General features: G+C 47.2%; 2 protein-coding genes and 1 pseudogene across 13 annotated transcripts in view; all 3 read left to right on the top strand.

The window, feature by feature from the left end:
• The first annotated feature begins 595 nt into the window (after positions 1–595).
• LOC147262581 (uncharacterized) lies at positions 596–3,083 on the top strand. 5 transcript variants are annotated; one of them, XM_086202412.1, is made up of 7 exons: positions 619–750; positions 1,112–1,272; positions 1,455–1,700; positions 2,048–2,149; positions 2,366–2,491; positions 2,701–2,742; positions 2,817–3,083. In XM_086202412.1, exons 3-7 carry the CDS (start codon positions 1,545–1,547, stop codon positions 2,913–2,915), a joined length of 525 nt encoding a protein of 174 aa, XP_086058538.1. In that variant the 5' UTR covers positions 619–750; positions 1,112–1,272; positions 1,455–1,544; the 3' UTR covers positions 2,916–3,083. The 5 variants fall into 5 exon arrangements, with proteins under 5 accessions (XP_086058540.1, XP_086058537.1, XP_086058541.1 ...); XM_086202413.1 differs by having other exon boundaries at positions 648–725; XM_086202414.1 differs by lacking the exon at positions 1,112–1,272 and having other exon boundaries at positions 596–725.
• Positions 3,084–6,802: 3,719 nt separating this feature from the next.
• The window catches only part of shank3b (SH3 and multiple ankyrin repeat domains 3b), a 37,208-nt gene continuing 23,104 nt past the window's right edge, over positions 6,803–20,906 (top strand). For 4 of the 8 annotated variants that reach the window (XM_086201581.1, XM_086201586.1, XM_086201584.1 and 1 more), the window contains exons 1-2: positions 6,804–7,082; positions 11,357–11,671. The gene's annotated coding sequence lies outside the window, so the exon portion shown is untranslated. Of the gene's footprint in view, positions 7,083–11,356; positions 11,672–20,906 lie in introns of all 8 variants that reach the window. The other 4 variants (XM_086201585.1, XM_086201583.1, XM_086201588.1 and 1 more) reach the window with 2 other exon arrangements.
• LOC147262583 (uncharacterized) overlaps positions 19,130–20,906 on the top strand; it is a 2,629-nt pseudogene continuing 852 nt past the window's right edge.

Consider the following 20,906-nt stretch of genomic DNA (forward strand, 5'->3'; position numbering starts at 1 on the left):
TATCTCAATCAAAATGAATGAATAAATGAATTCAACATAGTTAGAAAATCAATCCCTGCCGGAGTCATCGTGTTATTTAAAGATACAATATTCCAAAATCAATCTCTTTAACCCCTTGATCCTACCAAACTGGAAGTTGGTCAAATTTGTTTCTCTCCCTCTCGCAGTAGTAATCGTAATATTCGCTCATTATTCCAAAAAGAAGTTGTATCTATCCCTGATGTAATATCCTGTTGGAACAACTTTGTTAATAACCTTAACTGGAAAAAAATGTGGAACTTACCTGCTAAATATATAATTAATAACAAGATAAAGGAAGTATCTTTCAAAATAATCCATCAAATTTACCCTTCTAAAGTCTTTCTCTCACAACGTTTTCAAAAAGATATTGTTACTAACTGTTCTTTCTGTGTAGATCACCCAGAAGATGTTTTTCATTTATTTTGGCTAAATCTGTGTACTCTTTTCAATGTTTTTGTTTAACAAATGCTCTGTGTATCATTTGCCTCTGTATGTCCACCCCCGGCTGTATTTGTTTCTCTAGAAATAAAAAAAAATAAAATTAAAAAAAAGACGGAAGTCGCGCGTCGGTTGTCTCACCGCCCCCGGACGACTCGTGGGTCCCGCTGGTTTCATTGCCTCTTCCGCCCTGCCCCGGATGTAGCATTTCCCGGTAAAATTGAATGTTTGCACACCGTCGGTCCTACCGGGAGCTCTGACAGCAGGTTCAACTCGTTTCTTCGTCAAAGTGTAATTTGTCTTCATTGTTTGTGTACTTTGTTCAGAAGCTGCGTGCGAGTTCTTCTAGATTAGCTTCTAGCTGCTAGCTAGCGCTGACGTTAGCATGTAGCAACATCATTGAAATGGTGTCCAGCGTTAGCGAGATGTAGCTTAGCTAAAGCTAGCTTCGTTACAGTAACCGCAGCTCTAAGCCATGTTGCTGCTCTGTAAGATGTCTACATTGTTTGAATGAGTCTGTTGTAAACTTCCATCCGTAACTGTATCGAAGCTTGAGCTCAGTAAGTCACGTGAAATGGAGTTCTTAGAGTTTAAGGCTGTTGAAGGGAACCGAGGCTGATCAGAACGAGAAACTTCATTCATCCCAAAACAGGTCAGTCAGCTGGACATGTCGGCTCATGAGTGAAGAAATAAAGTTAATACAAGTCCAGCGTAACACACAGCAACACAGAGGAAACCCAACAGCTCAACACATCTCAGCAGCAACGTTCCTCTGGACTGCCAGTGGAGCCTCACGCGCTCACCTGCGCCCAGGTGGGTGGGTGGGAGGTCCCGTTGTCACCCTTGGGCCATCGCTACGAAACAAAGATGCAAATACCTGCAGCGCCGCAGTACTTCTTGTACTCCAGTACTTGGATGCGCGTCATGATCTAGCAAACATCCCTCCTGATGATTGGACGTTGCAGGTCGTAACTGTGGCTTTTGCTGGTTTGCAGTGACCGTTTGGGCCCTGAAGGCCGTCTCAGACATCAGCGTGCACACTCGTGTCTGTCCCTGTCTGTGTTCTGCACGTGCTCAGTTGAGTCATGCCGTCAAATGTGGAGATCAAAGCCAAAGTCAGCGACCCGGCACAGTTCGCACAGACGGCAGCTGAGCTCAGCCAATCAGAGGGCGCCATCATCAGGCAGCACGACACCTTCTTCAGCTGTGGCCAGGGGCGACTGAAGCTGAGAGACTTCATGGTGTGTGTGTGTGTGTGTGTGTGTGTGTGTGTGTGTGTGTGTGTTTTAAGAAAAATATGTTATTTTTTAGTTCAACCTTAGTGTGAATGTATTACATCTGCATACTGCCACCAGGTGGTGCTATGACTAACCTGCCCTGGTGTGTGAAGGTCTCTTCCTGGTTTAATGACAGAGATGCAAAAGTGTGGATAAAAATGCTTCTGAGTTAGTTGAGATCAAAGTTGATGGAACTGTGAAACCTGGACGGAGACGTTGTCGTCCTCAGCTTTTCAAAGTTCATGGGTGGAAAGTTGAGGATCAGCCTCTGTTTCTTCGTGTGAACAAACTAACTGTGACTGTGTGTTCAGAACGGGTCTGGTCAGCTGATCTTCTACGAACGTCCCGACACTGACGGACCCAAACTGTCCCGTTACTCCATCAGTCCCACCAGTGACCCGACAAGTCTGAAGGTGAGGTGTGGGAATGCGTGTGCGATGGTTTCTGTCACCTATCAGAGACCTCAGGTTTAAAAACACCTGACCAGGACCAAAGACTGTCCTGATGCTGCAGAACATGACGTCCGAGTTTCTGCTTCAGGTTGGAGTCGGGCTGTTCATAACAATAGACTGTCCTAACGGGGATACGTGTGTGTGTGTGCGCGCGTGTGTGTGTGCGAGCGCTCTCAGGCAGTGCTGTCAGACGCCCTAGGGGTCAAAGGGGAGGTGAAGAAGGAGCGCCGACTGTTTCTGATTGGTCAAACCAGAGTTCACCTGGACACAGTGGAGGGTCTGGGACACTACATGGAGCTGGAGGTCTCTCTCTCTGTCACGCACACAGACACACACACACACACACGTACAGCCACTCCTGGTGACTGGGCCACACGTGAAGGATGTAATGTTCTGTGTGTGGTGAGGCCAGCGCACCGTCTCACCCCCATCGTTTCCTCTGTGAGATTTTTGATGTTTGTGGTGGAGGAAAGCACACAGATGAGCGATGTGACCTGATTGGTTGTGTTTAGGTGGTGATGCGTCCGGAGCAGACGGTGGACGAGGGACAGCAGGTATGGCAGGAGAACACCCACCATGAGCCTGCAGCGGCAGCAGTGGGGCGCTGACGTGTTGCGTTTGCTTCCAGGTGGCTGAAGGTCTGATGGAGCAGCTGCGAGTGTCTCGGGACAGTCTGGTGACGGGGGCCTACGTGGACCTGCTTCCGAAGGGCGCCAAAGAGACGTAAAATAAACACCGACACTGATCCGGCACACACACAGTCAGAACCAACTAACCAGACTGAGGAGTATGTTGGTGTTGCGCCGTGTTCTGGACACCGTCAACTGATGTGGAAGCAAACTCAGCCTGGAAGGGTTACAGATTTTGTTTGTTTTTTAAAATAAATGAATTAAAACCAGAATCTATCCGTGTGGAAATACGTCAAAGATCTGACGTTCTCGTTAATGAAGTACGATCGATCCAAAGTTGTTTAAAGGAGCAGGACCGCTATTTGACACCCATGCTAGTTAGATTAGCACAATGGATGAAAGTGGATTTTCTAGCTCTGGGTTAGGCTAGTTCTGGCTCATGCTAGCTCTGGGTTAGGCTAGCTCTGGCTCATGCTAGCTCTGGCTCAGGTTAGCTCTTCCTCAGGCAAGCCCTTCCTCAGGCTATCTCTGGCTCAGGCTATCTCTTCCTCAGGCTAACTCTGGCTCATGCTAGCTCTGGCTCAGGCTAGCTCTTCCTCAGGCTAGCTCTGGCTCATGCTAGCTCTGGCTCAGGCTAGCTCTTCCTCAGGCTAGCTCTGGCTCAGGCTAGCTCTGGCTCAGGCTAGCTCTGGCTCAGGCTAGCTCTGGCTCAGGCTAGCTCTTCCTCAGGCTAGCTCTGGCTCAGGCTAGCTCTGGCTGAGGCTAGCTCTGGCTCATGCTAGCTCTGGCTCATGCTAGCTCTGGCTCAGGCTAGCTCTGGGTTAGGCTTATTTTCTTCTGGCTCAATGTTTGTTGACAGACTCTTCAAACTCAACGTGTTCCTTTTCATTTTCATCTCTTAAGTGTTTGGGGTAAGTATTACTTTAACAGCTCGAACGACTGCATCACATCTCTGTCACCATGATGTGTGCCTGTCACAGTGACCTTTGACCTTTAACGACCAATCGGTATGGGCCATCCTTGACTCCCAGTGGATATTTCTGCCAAATTGGAAGACTTTTACAGGACGGGATGGACACAGAGGACATAAAATACCTACAGTTTTCATCTGCGTGAAGGAAAAAAAGACTTCGATGAGATTTCTTAAACGTCAGCTGGATGCTGATGGAGGGAAACGAGGCGATGGCGGGATCAGGTCACCCAGGCTGGGCGGTCGCTTGCTCCTGCACTTAGTGAAACACCTGAACACGACTCGCATCAATGTTTTGCCTTTAACAGGGGTGGGTGGTTGCCTTGGTAACAAGGCAGGCAGTGTGCAGAAATTAAAATGCAAATCCCACAATCCAGATCTTCATCTGGGACGGATCCAACGGTGAAAACGCTGAGCAGGAACCAGGACCGAGTTTGAATCTGCAGCTGGGGTTGGGCGGAACCGTCCAGTGGGCAGACTCAGAAGAAGGTCATGTTGATGTTCTGTTGTGAACTGAAGCACTTTGGCAGCGTCCGTGACTTTGAATAACCTGATGATGTCACTTTTTACTTTGTTCATCAAGAAATTAAGATTCACCAATTTGGCAAAGTTGCTCTTGAATTCTAATGTCACGTGACTTTTTAGCCCACAGTAAGAATATTTGGATGTTACAAGGCAGAGTGAAGATGAAAAAGTTTAAATTTGACACAAAATGATGATTTGTGAACGTTTGTAAGTCCATGATGTACCAGATGTTTCTGTTCACTCCATAAAACAAATGTGACACTGTGAACCAGCTGGACTGACCAGTGGAGGGCGCTGTAGCTCCACCCACATGGCTGTGAAGCCACTCACATGGTCTCCACTGCTGCCTGCCGTCCATCAGTGCTCCGTCCTCCCACCATGATGTTCAAAGCAAGATTGGAGTTCTGACGCAAACCCTTGAGTGAAGTTGGACGAGCGAACCTCCCAGGGTTTCTGCGTTAATTGACTCTGGAGAGGAACTTGATGCCTCAGCTGAAGGACTCCAGTCTCTGAATCAAAATCTGCCTTGTGATGCAAAAGGAAGGAAAGTCCGGCTGCCACCAGCTGCAGGGAGTTGCAGCGCCACCTGGTGTTCGGGAGGCAGACGTGCTTCTGTCTGTTCATGGGTTCTCCCGTTTGTGTGCACTGGGACACTGGCAATCGTCTGGTTCAGTGACCCAACTGAGCTGTAACTATAGCAACCACATGTAAACACACTGAGACTGACAGGCCCAGACACGACAGAGGTCAGCTTTCTGATGGGAGCTCCCCAGCAACACGGCAGCAGCTTGGCTACTGTGTGCCAGGGGGGGCCACACGTGTTGAGTGGTTCAAACGAGCAGCACCTGCAGCAGCCGTGACCCGCTGAAGGACGAACCGAGGCCTCAACGGAAAACACTCATCACGGCGAGGAAGAGGGGACGCAAAGGGACGTTTATTGTATGTCAGAATACAGCAGAGGCCGCCATTGATCAGTGAATACATTCAAAACACACTGAGCGCCAACAGATGGAGCCATCCGACGTAGGAGGGGACGAGCGAGGGACCTCGCAACGTTCCGTTTCCCGGAGAACCTTCCCGCATCTCTGATCTATTTGCAGAACTCCTCCCTTGATTTCTCGTTGCTTGCAGGTTTTTGCCTCGAATACATTAAAAACATTTTGAACTTTGCTGCAGGTTTCAGATAAACTGTGGCTAGCAAGAACCAGCTAACAGGCTAACGCTAGCTCTGAAGTGTCCTCACGTTCTTAGTGTTCATGTGAATGATTATCCGGAACCTTTACAGAACATGGGGGATGTTTCTAGAAGGCCCAGTGTGAGTTTTGAAGGACGCCACACGTCATGTTCTCAAGAGGACAATTGTGATGGAAGCCTGATGTTCTCCGGTTGTTCTCTGCGGACACATTTGCACAGTTGGACGTACACCGACGTTCCCCATGTAACTGTAGGGGAACGTGTATTTTTGTTGACGCCAACATCGAAACATTACACGGATTACAATGTTAGCTGTAATCCCACTATGGTGCTGACGGAGCCGGACTATTTCTTGTTGTCATGGAAAGGTTGCTAGGCAACCAGCATCATTTGTCAGAAAGTTACTGCTCATTGCCAAGAAATAATCCGGCTCATAAACCCTCCTGAAACCAACAACATGTTCAGATTAAACATCCACAGTTTCCCAAGAATTCATTTTCCAAAAAGATTTGTAATGAAGCCATGGACACATGATGTCATCAGGAGAGCAAACGCCTCCACGCAGGAGTTTGACTCAAGGGAACCTTCGACACGGTCCTACCTCCAACTTTAATGTTCCATCTTTCAGTGGCCTGGGATGGAGTGGGCGGAGCAGTGGGCGGAGCAGCGAGCGTAGAGCGCAGGCTGAGAGGTGAATGACCAGGAAGTTGGTGTTTCCTCGTCTCTTATGCTGCATTCCAGCTGAAAGGGGAAGACGGAATTTCTCCAGTCCCAGTTGGAGATTTCCAACTGTTGCTTGGAAGTTGGAGTGGGACACTCGGAGACACTGGACAAACCCGTAGACTATAAATCAAAGTGACTGCCGCACGCATCAGGAGTGTTGACGCGTGGATCAGAGGGTGTTACATTAAAGCGATGATTGACCTCCTCCCCCGTTCTAATTGGTTCTGAGTTTGACTGCAAAGCTCCGGCTAATGTTCTCTTGCCCCTCCAGCTGGACAAACCAGGTTTGCTGCCCCCTGCTGGTTTGGAATGTGACATGACATGCAGCGTTTACCTGCAGTAACGACTCAAACTTTGATTCAAACCACTGTTTTCCCATCATGCACCAGGCTGGTGAGGATGATGATTGGATGCTTTGTCTGACCTGCCCACCCCCTCTTGCTATTGCGTCGTTGCCATGGCGACCGGGTCGCTCTTCCACACCCACGCTGCTTACCCCATCTCTCCCTCTCTCTCTCTCTGTGAGCAGGAAAGAGAGGCAGAAGAGAGAGAGGTGTGTTTTCTAACCCACGCATTAGAGTGGGAGACAACTCCTGCACACACACACACATACTGAGGCGAGTGTGTGTCACACTGGCAGTGCGTGGGCTGAAGCGACCAGCCTTCCACTCATCCTCACACTCTCTTCTCTCTCTCTTTCTCTCTCTGTCTCTCTCTCTCCTCTCTCTTCTCGTCTCCAGCTACAGCTCTTCTTCCTCTTCTTCTCTCCATCTCCTACCATCTCTCTCTCTCCATCCGTCCCCTTGGTTCCTCTCACTTCATCATGATGGTGAACGAGTCGCTGGTCTTCTGGGTGAGTCTCTCTGCAGCTGTGTGTGTGTGTGTGTGTGTGTGTGTGTGTGTCTGTGTGCCTAAGTGAATTTAAAGATGCATGTGAGCTTGTGTTGTTTCAGTTGTGTGTGTGTGCACCAGGTACCAGCACCTCATGTTGTGGTGACCCGCCTTTCCTTGAGGTTTAGGTCATCATCACATAAATTGGTGACGGTAGATTAACGGTAGATTGTTGTTTGGTTATGGTTGGTTTAAGTCTGTCATATATTCTGAAGTGTTAGGAATGTGGTTTTGTGTGTGTGTGTGTGTGTGTGTGTGTGTGTGTGTGCGCAACTTTAAAAGTTGTGACTTAATTTACTTGACATTTTGACTCTTTAACATGACATCCTTTCCTCCTTCCTTGCTCTGCCTCCTTTCCTGTCAGTTGATTTCCTCTCCTCACTTCACCTCTTCTGTCCTTCAGTTCGTTGCTCTCTTCCTTTTTCGTCTTCCTGACTCTTTCACTGTTCTCTTTATTTGCCTTTCTTCTTCTTTTCTGTGTTATTTCCTGTTTCCTCCTGCCTCCCTCCATCATCACCAGTGTGTGTGTGTGTGTGTGTGTGTGTGTGTGTGTGTGTGTGTGTGTGTGTGTGTGTTATGTAAGTGCAGTAGCAAGTGTGTAGGCCGTCGTCTCAGACCGTCTATCTAAAGAGATCATCTGATGGGAAAAAAACCCCTCTTCAAACAGGAAGTGGATCTTCTTCTCCTTCAGCATCCAGGCTCTTTAACATCACATGGTTGTCATGACAACGTGTTAACTGTGTCTGCTGAGTGACTTTACCTCAGGTGTCAGTATACAGCCTTGCTGCGTTCGTGACGCCATGGTGTCTACATCAGCTTTGAAAACATAATTTTAAGGACTACATTTCCCATCTTTGTGGAGAGGAAGTAAATTCAGGAACAGAACCACTCGTATCACGGCTGCCCCGCCCCTTTAGGAGGCTGGCAGCAGGGGAGTGGTCAGATTTTTTTTGTCCCTGAATTAAATATCTGACCCACTTTTTTTACCATCAGGATATATTTTTATATATATATTCATCTAATAGGGATTCAAACATGAAACCTTGAATTTAAACGATATAAACCTTCGTTCAATCAGGTGACCACACCCACGCAGGTGATGCCGTGGTCAATGACACTGGTCACTTAACACTTGTAAACCCTCTACTCTATTTTCCGTCCTTCAGAAGTGACCATATTTGGATGAGAGGGTGGAGCTAACATCAACTTGAAGTCGCTGCATCAGAGACCAACTCTAGTCTGAGACTTGGACTTGAGTCACACACTCACATGTGACTTGACTCTTGAGTAGGACTTGGGCTGGGAGGCTCGTGAATAACCTTTGATGCAGTAGCGTTGGGGAAAAGTCTGGACTGCTCCATTTATCCCGCTAACAGGAGCAAAGACACACATGAGTATTACAATGTAAAAATAAAGGAGGCTAAAAAGGCTGCATCAAACTTTGTCAGTCACCTGAGAACATGAACGCTAACCTTGATGATCGCTAACAACTTAGCTGCGCCAGCTACACGTTAGCTCGCTATTAGCTTTGTGGAACTTGCAGTGGGAGACTTCTACACCTCAGAGTTGGCCAGGTCGTCTACGTGTTCGTACTGGAGACCCACGTGAAAACACCAGAAGGGAAACATAATGGCGAGCAGTGAAGCCCGCAGCACGACGTCTCCATGTATGAAAACTACAGCGCCACCGCGAGAAAGCAAGTCTCATCACAAAGTGGCAACACAGGTGATGAAGCTGATGATGAAGCTGGCAGAGGAGAAGAAACTCCACAGCTTTTAGTTCCCACTGAAGTGAGAAACTTGACAAGATAACGTGTGTGTGTGTGTGTGTGTGTCAGAGGGAGAATACAATGTGGCTTATCAGCTCCTGCCATCGGTTACCATGGTGACGGCTGAGGGAGCTAAATTTCCCGGACACACACATCCTGTTCACACTTAACAATGAAATGCATCTTGGGTGATCCGACCACAGTTCTTGGACTGCAGCTGGGAGAGATCCCATCAGGAGCCGGGTGCTGAAATATGAAGCAGAGGTTCTCAAAGTGGAGTGAGGGGGCTCCCAGGGGCCCCTGGGGAGGTCCTGATGGGGGCCCAGCAAAACCGGCAGTACTTTACTGTGACTTTCATTTGAGTGTTACGCTGAGGTCATAATTGTCATTGTATGAGCTCGGCCAGAGCGAGAGAGGAAAGTTCTCCCCGTCATATCTTGTTCCCTTCTTCAGGTGGTTTGACGCCACACGTTCCCTCCACTTTGATAGGCTGATGCTGAAGGACACGTCATTTGTTTCCTCAGTCTTAGACCACAAAATAACCTGGCTGTAGCGTGTCAGGTTACAGGTGGGTGTGGTCGCCTTGATGTCTCGTGACATAACACTCATAAAAATATACTTTTGAAAACCACTGGTCAAAACTGGCAGCAAATACCATTCTATTAAAATCCCAGCTCAGTAACATGACCTATGATCAGCCAATGCAGCTCAAGTACCTGCTGGAACACTGATGGGATGTTCAAGACTGTCTTCTGACTTCAGCCAAAGGTAATAAAATATGAAGACAGGAGAAGAGCAGAATCACCTGGGAGATGTGTCAGATGGATATGTACCTGTGAACAGAAACACACCAGGATGGCTTGCATTTTGGTTTGTGTGTGTGTGTGTGTGTGTGTGTGTGTGTGTTTTATCAGTGTTGTCCAGCTTCACAGCTTTTCCTGTCAAATATCCGTTTCCACGGCAACCCAGACGGGAAACAGGAAATACGAGTCACAGGAAGTTGTTCTAATCTTTGTCAAGTGTTTTGATTTTTTTTTCTTCCTTGGTTCCAACGTGTCATCCTGCTTTCTGTGTTGCCATGGCAACAAACTGGTTCCCCATACCCACACAGACCAGCTGGTTGGTGTGCTGTTAGCCATTAGCAAAGAGCTACCAGCCGGCTCCTAGCATGGTTCTGGCCGATAGTTTGCTAATTGGCTAGTGAATGCTAACAGCTGTCCTCTAACAGACAAACAATTGCTAACTGATGTCTATAAAGATGCTAATAATAAGTAACAGCTAGCTGTTTCAATGCTAGACAGGAGCACATGTATGCCAATTGGAATTCTGCTATTACAAAACTTTGGATTTACATAACTATGCAAAAATAATGATTATTATTATTCTATTTTATTAAAAATGAAATCTCTGCATAATAAAGGATGACATTTTCCCTTTTGTAACCCATAAACAATCATGTTGGGCTAACATCAGTCCGTCATTGGCTACCAAGAAGCTGCTAATAAAGTTCTAGCTTGAGGAAAGCTTCAGATATGCTCCTGACTGTCTCTTTATAAACAACGTCTAGCCAGGTACCAAAGATGTAACTGAAGACTGAACACCTGACTCAGCTTCACTCAGGGTCTAAGGGTCAAAAGAGAGCTGGCACAGGACTGTTGGTGTTAGCTTTGTGGTGCAGTCAATTTTTAACAGGCTCACAAACCTAATTAGCTTAGCTTGCTGGTTGAGACAGAGGCTAGCAGGAATGGCACAAATTTTGTTCACCACAAACCTGATTTTCTGATTCAGTCACCCACAATCACATGGAACAATCCCATTGGCTCTTGGTGGAGGAACCAGGAGAGGACCACTTCTGTTGGACTACAAACACACCTCATCCCTGAAATGCTAATTTATTGTTGGGCTATAAAAAATAAATCATCTCCCTTGATACGCTAACTTCCTGGTGGACTACAGAAATACCTCACCCGTTACATGATAACTTCCCCTTGGACTAAAAACAACCTCCTCCCTGCAGCATTTTACATCATCCAATTGTAGTCAGAGATTTTCTGTTGTCAAAAATATCAGCTGAATGGAGTCATAACAGCAGGCTGCCAAATCTCAGATGGTCATTTGGCGTCTGCTGCCGCCCATCAACTTTTATTCCTCAGCTTAGAATAGAAACAAAAGATTAATTAACGTAAATGTTACATAATACCTGTTGGGGACGATCACTCAGCCTTGTTGCCATGCCAATGGATACAACAGCATAAGAATGTAACTCAACCTGAAATGGCCTCCACAAAAATGACCCACTTCTGACTCAAACCACACCAAAGCTCCATCATGTCTTTAAACGCTCCACTCATCTTATGTTTTGGTCCCCCTCCCTCCTTTATATCCTGGCCTCCTTCTCCTTTACCTCCCACCCACCTCCTTCCTATCTTCCTCTCGTTCTTCCGCCCCCTTTTCCTCCTCTTCTACAGGATGGGCAGGGCAGCTCCCAGAATACAATCTGAAGTTTGGAGACGTCCCTCTGTGTTGTCGGATTACACCCAACAAAGCACCAAGTCCCTCATCTTCAAGCAGGGGATTACTGCCATCTACCTGAGGCGACTCTGAAAGCTGCTCTGCTGAGGTCCAGCCGGTGAAAAAAGCAGACACAAGGCCCCTCAAACTGGAACAGAACCAGAGACCAGAAAGCTTACCGCACCAGTATAGCAGGATCAGACCAGTCCAGGATAGACCACTAGAAACCAGTAACAGCCATTGGAAAAGTTTGATGGGACTCCTGCCGATTGGTGAGTGTATCTGATCTGTTGGAAGGGTTTTCTCACTGTAACACTCATGGAAGAAGTTAGGATTTAACAACTAGTTACTGGGCAAAACAAGCACTAATACATAAAAGAGAATAGTTAACATGCGGTGAATGAATAAAACTAATTTCTACAGTAAAGACCCGACCTGAAATATTTCACAACAGCTTCAGAAAGCAAAATGAGGCTTTTAGAATCAAGGGTTGGACGCACAGGAAGTTTCTGTAATGGTCTGACAACTGGGATGATGTGACGTGCTGTCTTGGTCTGAATGGGATTCTTAACCCAAAAATGTGGATGCGGTTTTTCAAATACTCACAAAGAGTTTCTCTCCTGCGTTACTTGTTTGTGACTCCAGAATGCAGAAAGAGCCAGCCACGTATACTTGGCTTGAAGCTAACGGAGACTGACGGCTAACAACACTTTGTATCCGATGATGGGAGCGGTAGCACCCAGGTTGGATATCGTTGAAGCCAATGCCAGTTCCCAGAACTCCAATGTGGCAGGAGGATGACAATGTCAGTGTTAGCAACTTAATATAGCAACACTATTCCCTAGCGAGGCTAACTTTAAATGTTATTTCTCAACAGCACAGCAAAGACTGTTTTGTTCAAAAAGTATGCGGGCACAACTAACACCTTTCAAACGTCAAGCTATCAGTGCCGTTAGCTATTAGGTAACTTGTACGACCTCACATAAACAAAGTCAGCATTGGCTAGCTAGCTAGAGTAAGCTAACATTTCGTCAACACAGACTAACCTTCGGAGGACACAATCGTGCAGTTTTCACAGGCAGTCGAAGACAGAATGTCTGTGTCTTGTCTTTGTTATAATTGTGGCACCAAAACAAGGAGCAGCCTGACCATGAAGATGTCAGGACCACCCAGTTCTTTCTTTCAGGGACTGATGTGATGCCCAACTAGGCAGAAGAGTTGGGGTTGCTGTGCTCTGAGTTCTAATTATTTCAACTTTGACCTTGGTCGGCTGCCTGGTTGGCACAGCAGTCTGTTGCTTGCCTAGCAACTTGGGGGTCACTGGTTTGCTTCCCCGTGTGGCCCCCAGCTCGGTTGTGCATACGTTCAGGCACATCCAGCTGTGACTGTGGGTGGGGAGCCAGATGAGGGGGTGTGTCCTGGTCGCTAACCTGTCAGGTGAAAAGATGCAGCTGACAACAGCACACATGACGGAGGAAGCGTGTGGTGGTCCCAGAAAAGCAGAGGGGGCGGAGCAACGACCAGGACGGATTGGTGGGGGAATCACTGATGTACATTTGGGGAGAAAATGGGGGTGGGGGGGGGTGGAAGAGAATAAAGCTTTGATCTCAGTACGCGCAGGGAACAGCCTTATGGGATGTTATGAGCCATAGGCGGTTACACAGGGAGCCCACGTCCCGGTGGAGGTCCCTGGAGTGCAGGAGGACAGGAGCATATTTTTTGGTATCATTCTGGTGTGGGAATTTACCCCAGCAACACAACATTTAGAGCGTGTGCTTGCAGTTACCTTTTGTTTCTAATATTCTCAGAAATGGAGCTCTCAATCACCTCTTTATCAGCTCCAGCCACAGATTTTGGGGGATTTGGGCTGAAACAGCAGCAAGGCCCTTGAAGCTAATACTGTAGGTTTCAGGCTAATTAAGGACAAAGCAGTGGTTCCTCTTCATTCACTGTGTTCCAAAGCTTTTTATATCTCAGTCTCTCAGCAGCTCAAATGACTTCTAGCGGGCTGACGTACACGCCACAACACACAGAACCTTGAATTACCGGCTGCTTCTCTGCCTCCACGGGAACGAGATCAGAGAGCATCGGCCGCTGTCACAGCACCAGACGCTGTGGAATGTCCTGTCGACATCCATCCTCCCTTCCACTTCCAATTGGTCAACACCTGTCAGATGTCTTACTTCTGCTTGGCCTGTGGTGGGAAGGTGGATCCTGAAGCGATACTTCACATAGAAAGCGTGATTTGCCTTTAATTGACTCACTGATATTTAAACTCAGGAAAACGCTTCTCCTGCTTTTTGTGTTTGTGACTAAAGATTTCAGGAAACCCCAGTCACACATTTTGAGCTTGAAGCTAAAGGGAGGTGGATGGAACTGGTGGTGTCCTGGTTTGTGTTAGTGGATTAGTAGAGAAGAGTTTGTGGAACGCATTGAGATTAAGAAGACCTGGATCATACTAGACGACAACCTGGCGAGTTTGTAGCATTTTTGGACAGTTTATCTGTTGTTAGCCATCAGTCTCCGTTAGCTTCAAGCTACATATACGTAGCTGGATCTTCCTGCATTCTGGAGTCTCAAAGAAGTGATGCAGGAGGGAGAAACATCTTTGTTATTTGAGGAAATGAAACAATGGAATGCAGACGGTCACTGTACTGTCTGTTTTCATCGCTCGGTCACTGCGGTGAATTAGCTCGCTTAGCTTGTGTTGACTAGCGCACCCTCTGAAGTCCATGGTACAACATCATTTTCCTCCAGTGTGGGCCAATGCCAAACTGAAAAATAACAGAAGGAAGTTTCTCCAGCCACTTGGAGAAGACTAAAGTTTCCATGGGAAATGAATGGACTTCCAAGTTTCCTGACAGATTCGTAACATTCGTGTGAGGCGACATCGGACCGATGAGCAGCATTGGACCTTATTGACTTTCAGGTTTGGAAGACTTACTGTTTTCATAAAGTTGTCAGACTAGCAAGAACCTGTCGTTCCCATGTGGAATATCTATAGAATTCAAACATCAGCGCACCGTCAAGAACTTCTGATCTGCCAGACATGGAAGACGTCAACCCCTTCACGTGACATTATGGATCCTTTTGTGTTGAAGACATGCAATCTCCTATTCAACAACGCCGTTGTGATTTTGATTGTTGGATCTGACAAACAACACATCTGAAAAGGCCTTTTTACATTTCCTCTCTCCTTCATCACGGAAAGAAAGAATTCCCCCGTGATCATCAGCACTTCCATCCCTGACTGAACTGGATTGTTTAGGATGTAAAACTCTACGATGACTGTGTTGCTGCCTTGGAGCCATGAATGTTTGCAGGAGCTGCAGTTGTGTGTAGGAGGACAGCAGCTCCACTCAGGACAAAAACGGGAAATGATCAAACTGGTGACCCCGAGTTATTTCAGGACAAAGCGTTCCACTGCTCTGGTCAAGCAAAAATGTTCCACAAGACAATGATGTGGAACGCCGGCTTCAAACAGGAAGCCAAATGCCTCGATTGGACGGAAGTCTGAGTCGTGTAGCAGCCGGAGGATGGAGTAAATGTGGAAATGTTTTGCTAACCAGGGCGTCGAAGTCGCATCAGTCAGTATTTTCAATAGAGAAAGAAGGAAGGATGTTGGGAAGCATCTCAGTGTTTGAAAGTTTATCAGACATAAAACGAGAGTCCAAACTCATCTGAAATATTATTGTTTAACGGAGGGGATTTCCTCTCTGGAGCTGGAGGTCCTCAGGTCATCACTGGAGGTGGTTTTCTATCCACAAATGTAAAACATGATCATCTAGAGACTCCAGAACCAAAACGCAGCTCATCGCAGTGCTGAGGCATGAAAGATCTAGAATTTTAAAAGCTGTTCTGTCTCGGAAGAGTGTCAGTTCAAAACCTGCAAGCAGGTGATGATTAGAACTCTTGAGTTTCGCCTCCAGGCCTGAAAAGTGTTTGTTGGCCTGTGCACACACTTGGAGGGAGGATTTATCTGAAGGGGAAAAGTTGTGTTTCAAGAGTTGTAAATGGCAGGAAGGTGATTCGGAGCAGCTGATTGGTGGATCTGGAGTGGAGAGAAAAATCAAAGTCAACAGCTCAGACCTGATTGCAGAGAGATGGAAGGTAACCACAGTCATGTTCTCAAAGGATTTGGTATTCAGGGGGTCACTGAGGACAGGCACACCTGGAATGAAACAGGGGACAAGATCCAGGACAGACGAGCTCTGAAACGGGAAATGGTCACATGATTGAAATGCTAGAATGCTCAACAGCAGAGTCAGTTGACCAACGACCGCAGGACTGAAGAGACCAAGAAGAAATTCACAACAGCGTTGCATGATCAGGTCTCAACCCCCAAACCTCAGGACCCCCGAAGGTGTGACTTTAAAGCATAAAACTGGTCTGATATACGTCTCTGTTTGTCTCCCCGTATGGTTACAAAAGTATTTTTTGTAGTCCAAAATGAAATTATCATGACAAGGGGGAGGTATTTTTGTCGTCCAACAGGAAGTAATCATCTCCATGGTTCCCTCCACCAACAGTCAGTGGGATTGTTCCATTGGATTTTGGATGATGGAATCATCCTGACATGCTAACTTCCTGTTGCACCACAAGCATACCTCATCCCTGACATTCTAACTTCCTCTTGGACTACAACAATACCTCATCCCTGACATGCTAACTTCCTCTTGGACCACAAACATACCTCATCCCTGACATGCTAACTTCCTGTTGGACCACAAACATACCTCATCCCTGACATGCTAACTTCCTGTTGCACCACAAGCATACATCATCCCTGACATTCTAACTTCCTCTTGGACTACAACAATACCTCATCCCTGACATGCTAACTTCCTGTTGGACCACAAACATACCTCATCCCTGACATGCTAACTTCCTGTTGGACCACAAACATACCTCATCCCTGACATGCTAACTTCCTGTTGGACCACAAACATACCTCATCCCTGACATGCTAACTTCCTGTTGCACCACAAGCATACCTCATCCCTGACATGCTAACTTCCTGTTGGACTACAACAATACCTCATCCCTGACATGCTAACTTCCTGTTGGACCACAAACATACCTCATCCCTGACATGCTAACTTCCTGTTGGACCACAAACATACCTCATCCCTGACATGCTAACTTCCTGTTGGACCACAAACATACCTCATCCCTGACATGCTAACTTCCTGTTGGACCACAAACATACCTCATCCCTGACATGCTAACTTCCTGTTGCACCACAAGCATACCTCATCCCTGACATTCTAACTTCCTCTTGGACTACAACAATACCTCATCCCTGACATGCTAACTTCCTGTTGGACCACAAACATACCTCATCCCTGACATGCTAACTTCCTGTTGCACCACAAACTTACCTCATCCCTGACATGCTAACTTCCTGTTGGACCACAAACATACCTCATCCCTGACTTGCTAACCTCCTCTTGGACTACAAACACACTTCCTCCCTGTGATTCGCTCCAGCTGCCTACATTTACACAAGCTGACTGATGCTGATACCAATAAAAGGTGATTCCATCAGCAGGTTGTGTCTCTGCTCCTCACCAGCAGCGTCATGTTGTTGAACTGTGAACAAAATCGACTGGACACGCTCAAATGTGGCCTTTCAGAGGCTGGATGGTGAGGCGGTGTGTTCGAGAGCTGCCCGTCAGTGCAGCTCTGCAGGACAACCTCTCCGCAAACATTTAATGTCTGAACTCAAACTGCAGCAACTCCTCCGAGATCAGGATCTTCCATAGAAAATCTTCTTTACTGACATTCATCCTGAATGTCCTGGATCCAGAGCAGCTGGACAGATGGACAGGGACGCTGAGAGAGAGAGAGTCAGCAGGGAGGTCGTAGTTTTAAATGGGAACTGCGAAAATTGTTCAACTGTGTAACCATAGCAACAGTGAGCATGTAGATCAGTGGGCTTATTTTAACACACACACACACACACACACACACACACACAGTGACACAGTGAGGTTAGTACAGGATTCCCTGCTATTCCAGTTTCTATGACAACTCACAACTCATCCTCCACTCACCAGCTCGCTCGCTCTCTCATTCTGGTCCTCAGCCGCCATTAAGTTTTGACTTCAGCTCTGCTCATCTTCATGAACGCTGATCAACTATAAATTTGGAGTGACGACCTTTAACACAAATTATTATTATTACCAGTATTTAGCTGCAACTGCACTTTCACTTTAAAATACCACTCAGCCTTCATAGAATTATTTTTTTATGTTGCTAAAAATACAAATAATTGAAGAAGGCTTTACCCTTACATGAATCAATTTTAGGAAAATATTTGTTTCCTTTTTAAAGTTTCATGCTTTTCTTGTGTCAGTAAAAATTACTGAGCTTAGCTGACTCTTAGCATTAAGATATACAGTATATATCCACCCATCCCTCCATCTTCTTGCTCCACCCTGCTGAATATATATATATATACATGTATGTATGTATATATGTGTGTGTGTGTGTGTGTGTGTGTGTGTATATATATATATATATATATATATATATATATATATATATATATATATATATATAATGTGAGTGTATGAGAAGTTAGCCCAATGTTCCACATTCCCATCATCACCCCAACAACTGACATCAGGTACCAAGCCCTCTGGATACAAACAGCCTCAATGCAAGAAGGAAGATCGTGAACCAACAAGAAAAAGCAAAGCTGAGCTGTCAAGGACCCTCTGAAGATCGACTAGTGGATGTGAATGCTGCGCTGAACACAATACCTACAGCCACCATCGCAGAGGCTGACAAGCTGATGCAGAGGCACTTGAAACTGCCAAACAAAGGCTAACAGCTCTGGTCACCCGACTGAAGAGATACACCAAGGAGGTAGAGGCCAGGAGAATAAACAAGATGTTCACCGACCCGGCCAAGATGTAGTCTCAGTGGCAGGGGAATAACAACCAACCAGGCCCGCTGAGACGGAAAAGTACTGGAAGGGCATATGGCAGTGGTTGGCAAAAGCTGGCCCAAGGGCCGCAAGTGGCCCTTCAGCCCAAGAAAATGGCCCTCCAGATGGTTGGACTAGTCAGGAGAATGAAAAATAAAACAAAAACTTGACACAAGGGAGACTGTTGCTGCTGTAGTTCCAGTGAGAGGGCAGAATACCGGGCTTCATGGATGTGAGCACCGCCGCTGTTTATGATGCCAACCTGAGACGACAGCCCGCCATACCAAAACAAGTTCCTACTTAGTGTCACCGGAGCAATGCTGCTGCCCAGGGTTTTTGAGCTGTAACAGTCATGGTTCTGGCTCTTAAAATAAGCATGAATAAGTCCCTGAAGAAGTCGCTAACAGGCCTGGAGGCAGTGGAGCTCAGGAGGAGTGTGTGTGTGTGTGTGTGTGTGTGTGTGTGTGTGTGTGTGTGTGTGTGTGGAGGTGGAGGTGGAGTGTAAATTTGGCAACACACACTGAAGTGCTGCTGGTCACCGCAAACATCGGCTCCCTCTTCGACAATGTTAAGATTCACTGAAATACCCATTTCTTTGGTCGTGGCCCACCACTAATTTCTTAGAGAGAATCCAGCCCTGGGCCAAAGTTGATTGCCGACCCCTGTCGTATGGGAAGGAAGAAGCATCATACAACACCAATGCGTAATGGCTAGTGGACCTGAGAACTGACCACAGAAACCTCCCAGAACAAGAACCAGTAACCATGTCAGTGGCAGACAAGACAGAGTGTCAAAGATGAGGAGCTGGACAGCACCGGGCCCCAATATGATCCACACGTACTGGCTGAAGAAGCTCACTGCACTCAATGAACGCCTTGCAGCACAGATGAACCAGCTGCTGAGGGATGGGACGCACCCAGTGTGGCTAACCCAGGACAGTCCTGATCATGAAGGACCCCCATAAGGGACCCATCCCATCCAACTACCGACCAATAGCCTGCCTCTCCACAACATGGAAGCTCCTGTCAGGTATCATAGCGGCTAAGATAAGTAAGCACATGGGTCAATACATGAACGGGGCTCAGAAAGGAACTGGCACTGACACCTGAGGAGCCAAGCACCAGCTACTGGTTGACAGAGCAGTCGCCCCAGACTGTAAGAGCAGTCAGACCAGCCTGTGCAGCGCCTGGATTGATTACAAGAAAGCCTACGACTCAGTGCCACACACATGGATACTAGAACGTCTGGAACTGTACAACTTCAACAGTAAACTGAGAGCCTCCATCAGGAACTCGATGAGGATTTGGAAGACGACCCTGGAGGCCAAGTCAAAGCCAGCAGCCCAAGTTAACATCATGATATCAACCAAGGAGATGCAGTGTCACCACTCCTGCTCCGCATCGGCCTGAACCCCTCAGTCAGATCATCACAAAGAGTGGTTACAGATACTGATTCTGAAGCGGGGCAACAATCAGCCACCTGCTCTACATGGATGACATCAAGCTCTACGCCAGGAATGAACCAGAAACTGACTCACTGATCCACACCACCAGGATCTACAGCAACGATGTAGGAAGGTCATTCAGATTGGACAAATGTGGCCAGATGGTATCAAGGAGAGGCAAGATGATCAAAACTGAAGGGGTCGACCTACCAGAAGGAAACACAGGTGACATCCAGAGCAGCCACAAGTACCTTGGGATCCCACAGGCTGATGGAAACCATGAGGAGGCAGCAAGGAAATCAACTACAACCAAATACCTCCAGAGAGTAAGACAAGTCCTGAGAAGTCAGTCATGGTAAGAACAAGGTCCGAGCCATCAGCATGTACACAGTGCAGGTCATCAGATACCTGCTGGGATCATAAGCTGGCCAAAGGAGGAGGTAGAAGCCCCAGACGTCAAGACCAGACAGTTCCTCACCATGCATGGAGGGTTTCACCCTGAGTCCAGCATCCTGAGGCTGTACACTAAGCAGAAAGAGGGAGGACGAGGACTCGTGAGCATCAGAGCCACTGTCCAGGATGAAACATTGAGAATCCAAGAGTACATCAAGAAGATGGCCCCTCAGGACGAGCTGCTCAGTGAATGCCTCAGGCAGCTGGAACCTGATGAGAAGGAGCAGGGGGAGGAGCAGACATGGACGAACAAGCACCGACACGGCAGGTACAACAGATTGAGGAAGTGGCTGATATCAAGAAGACCTCTTGATGGCTGGAACATGCTGGACTGAGAGACAGCACAGAGGCACTCATCATGGCAGCACAAGAGCCATGGAGGCCAAGGTCTACCACACCAGACCAGACCCAAGGTGCAGGCTATGTAAGGATGCTCCTGAGACCGTCCAACACTTAAGCCTGATTTATGCTTCTGCGTCGTGGCGACGCCGTACCTACGCCGTAGCCCCGACGTCGTCATTGTGCATTTATAGTTCTGCGTCGAGGGAACGCGTTGCTCTGTAATTCACCGCCAAGCCACTAGAGGGGTGTGGCTTGATCTTCGTATGGTTTTGGGGGACTCTTGTCAAATTCCTTAGTTTTCTTCTGGTCATAGCACATGGGTCAGAGACAGAGA

Source organism: Aulostomus chinensis, chromosome 4 (genome assembly GCF_037954235.1).
Source record: "Aulostomus chinensis isolate RoL2024-O1b breed Wild chromosome 4, RoL_Achi_v1.0, whole genome shotgun sequence".
Classification (NCBI taxonomy): domain Eukaryota; kingdom Metazoa; phylum Chordata; class Actinopteri; order Syngnathiformes; family Aulostomidae; genus Aulostomus; species Aulostomus chinensis.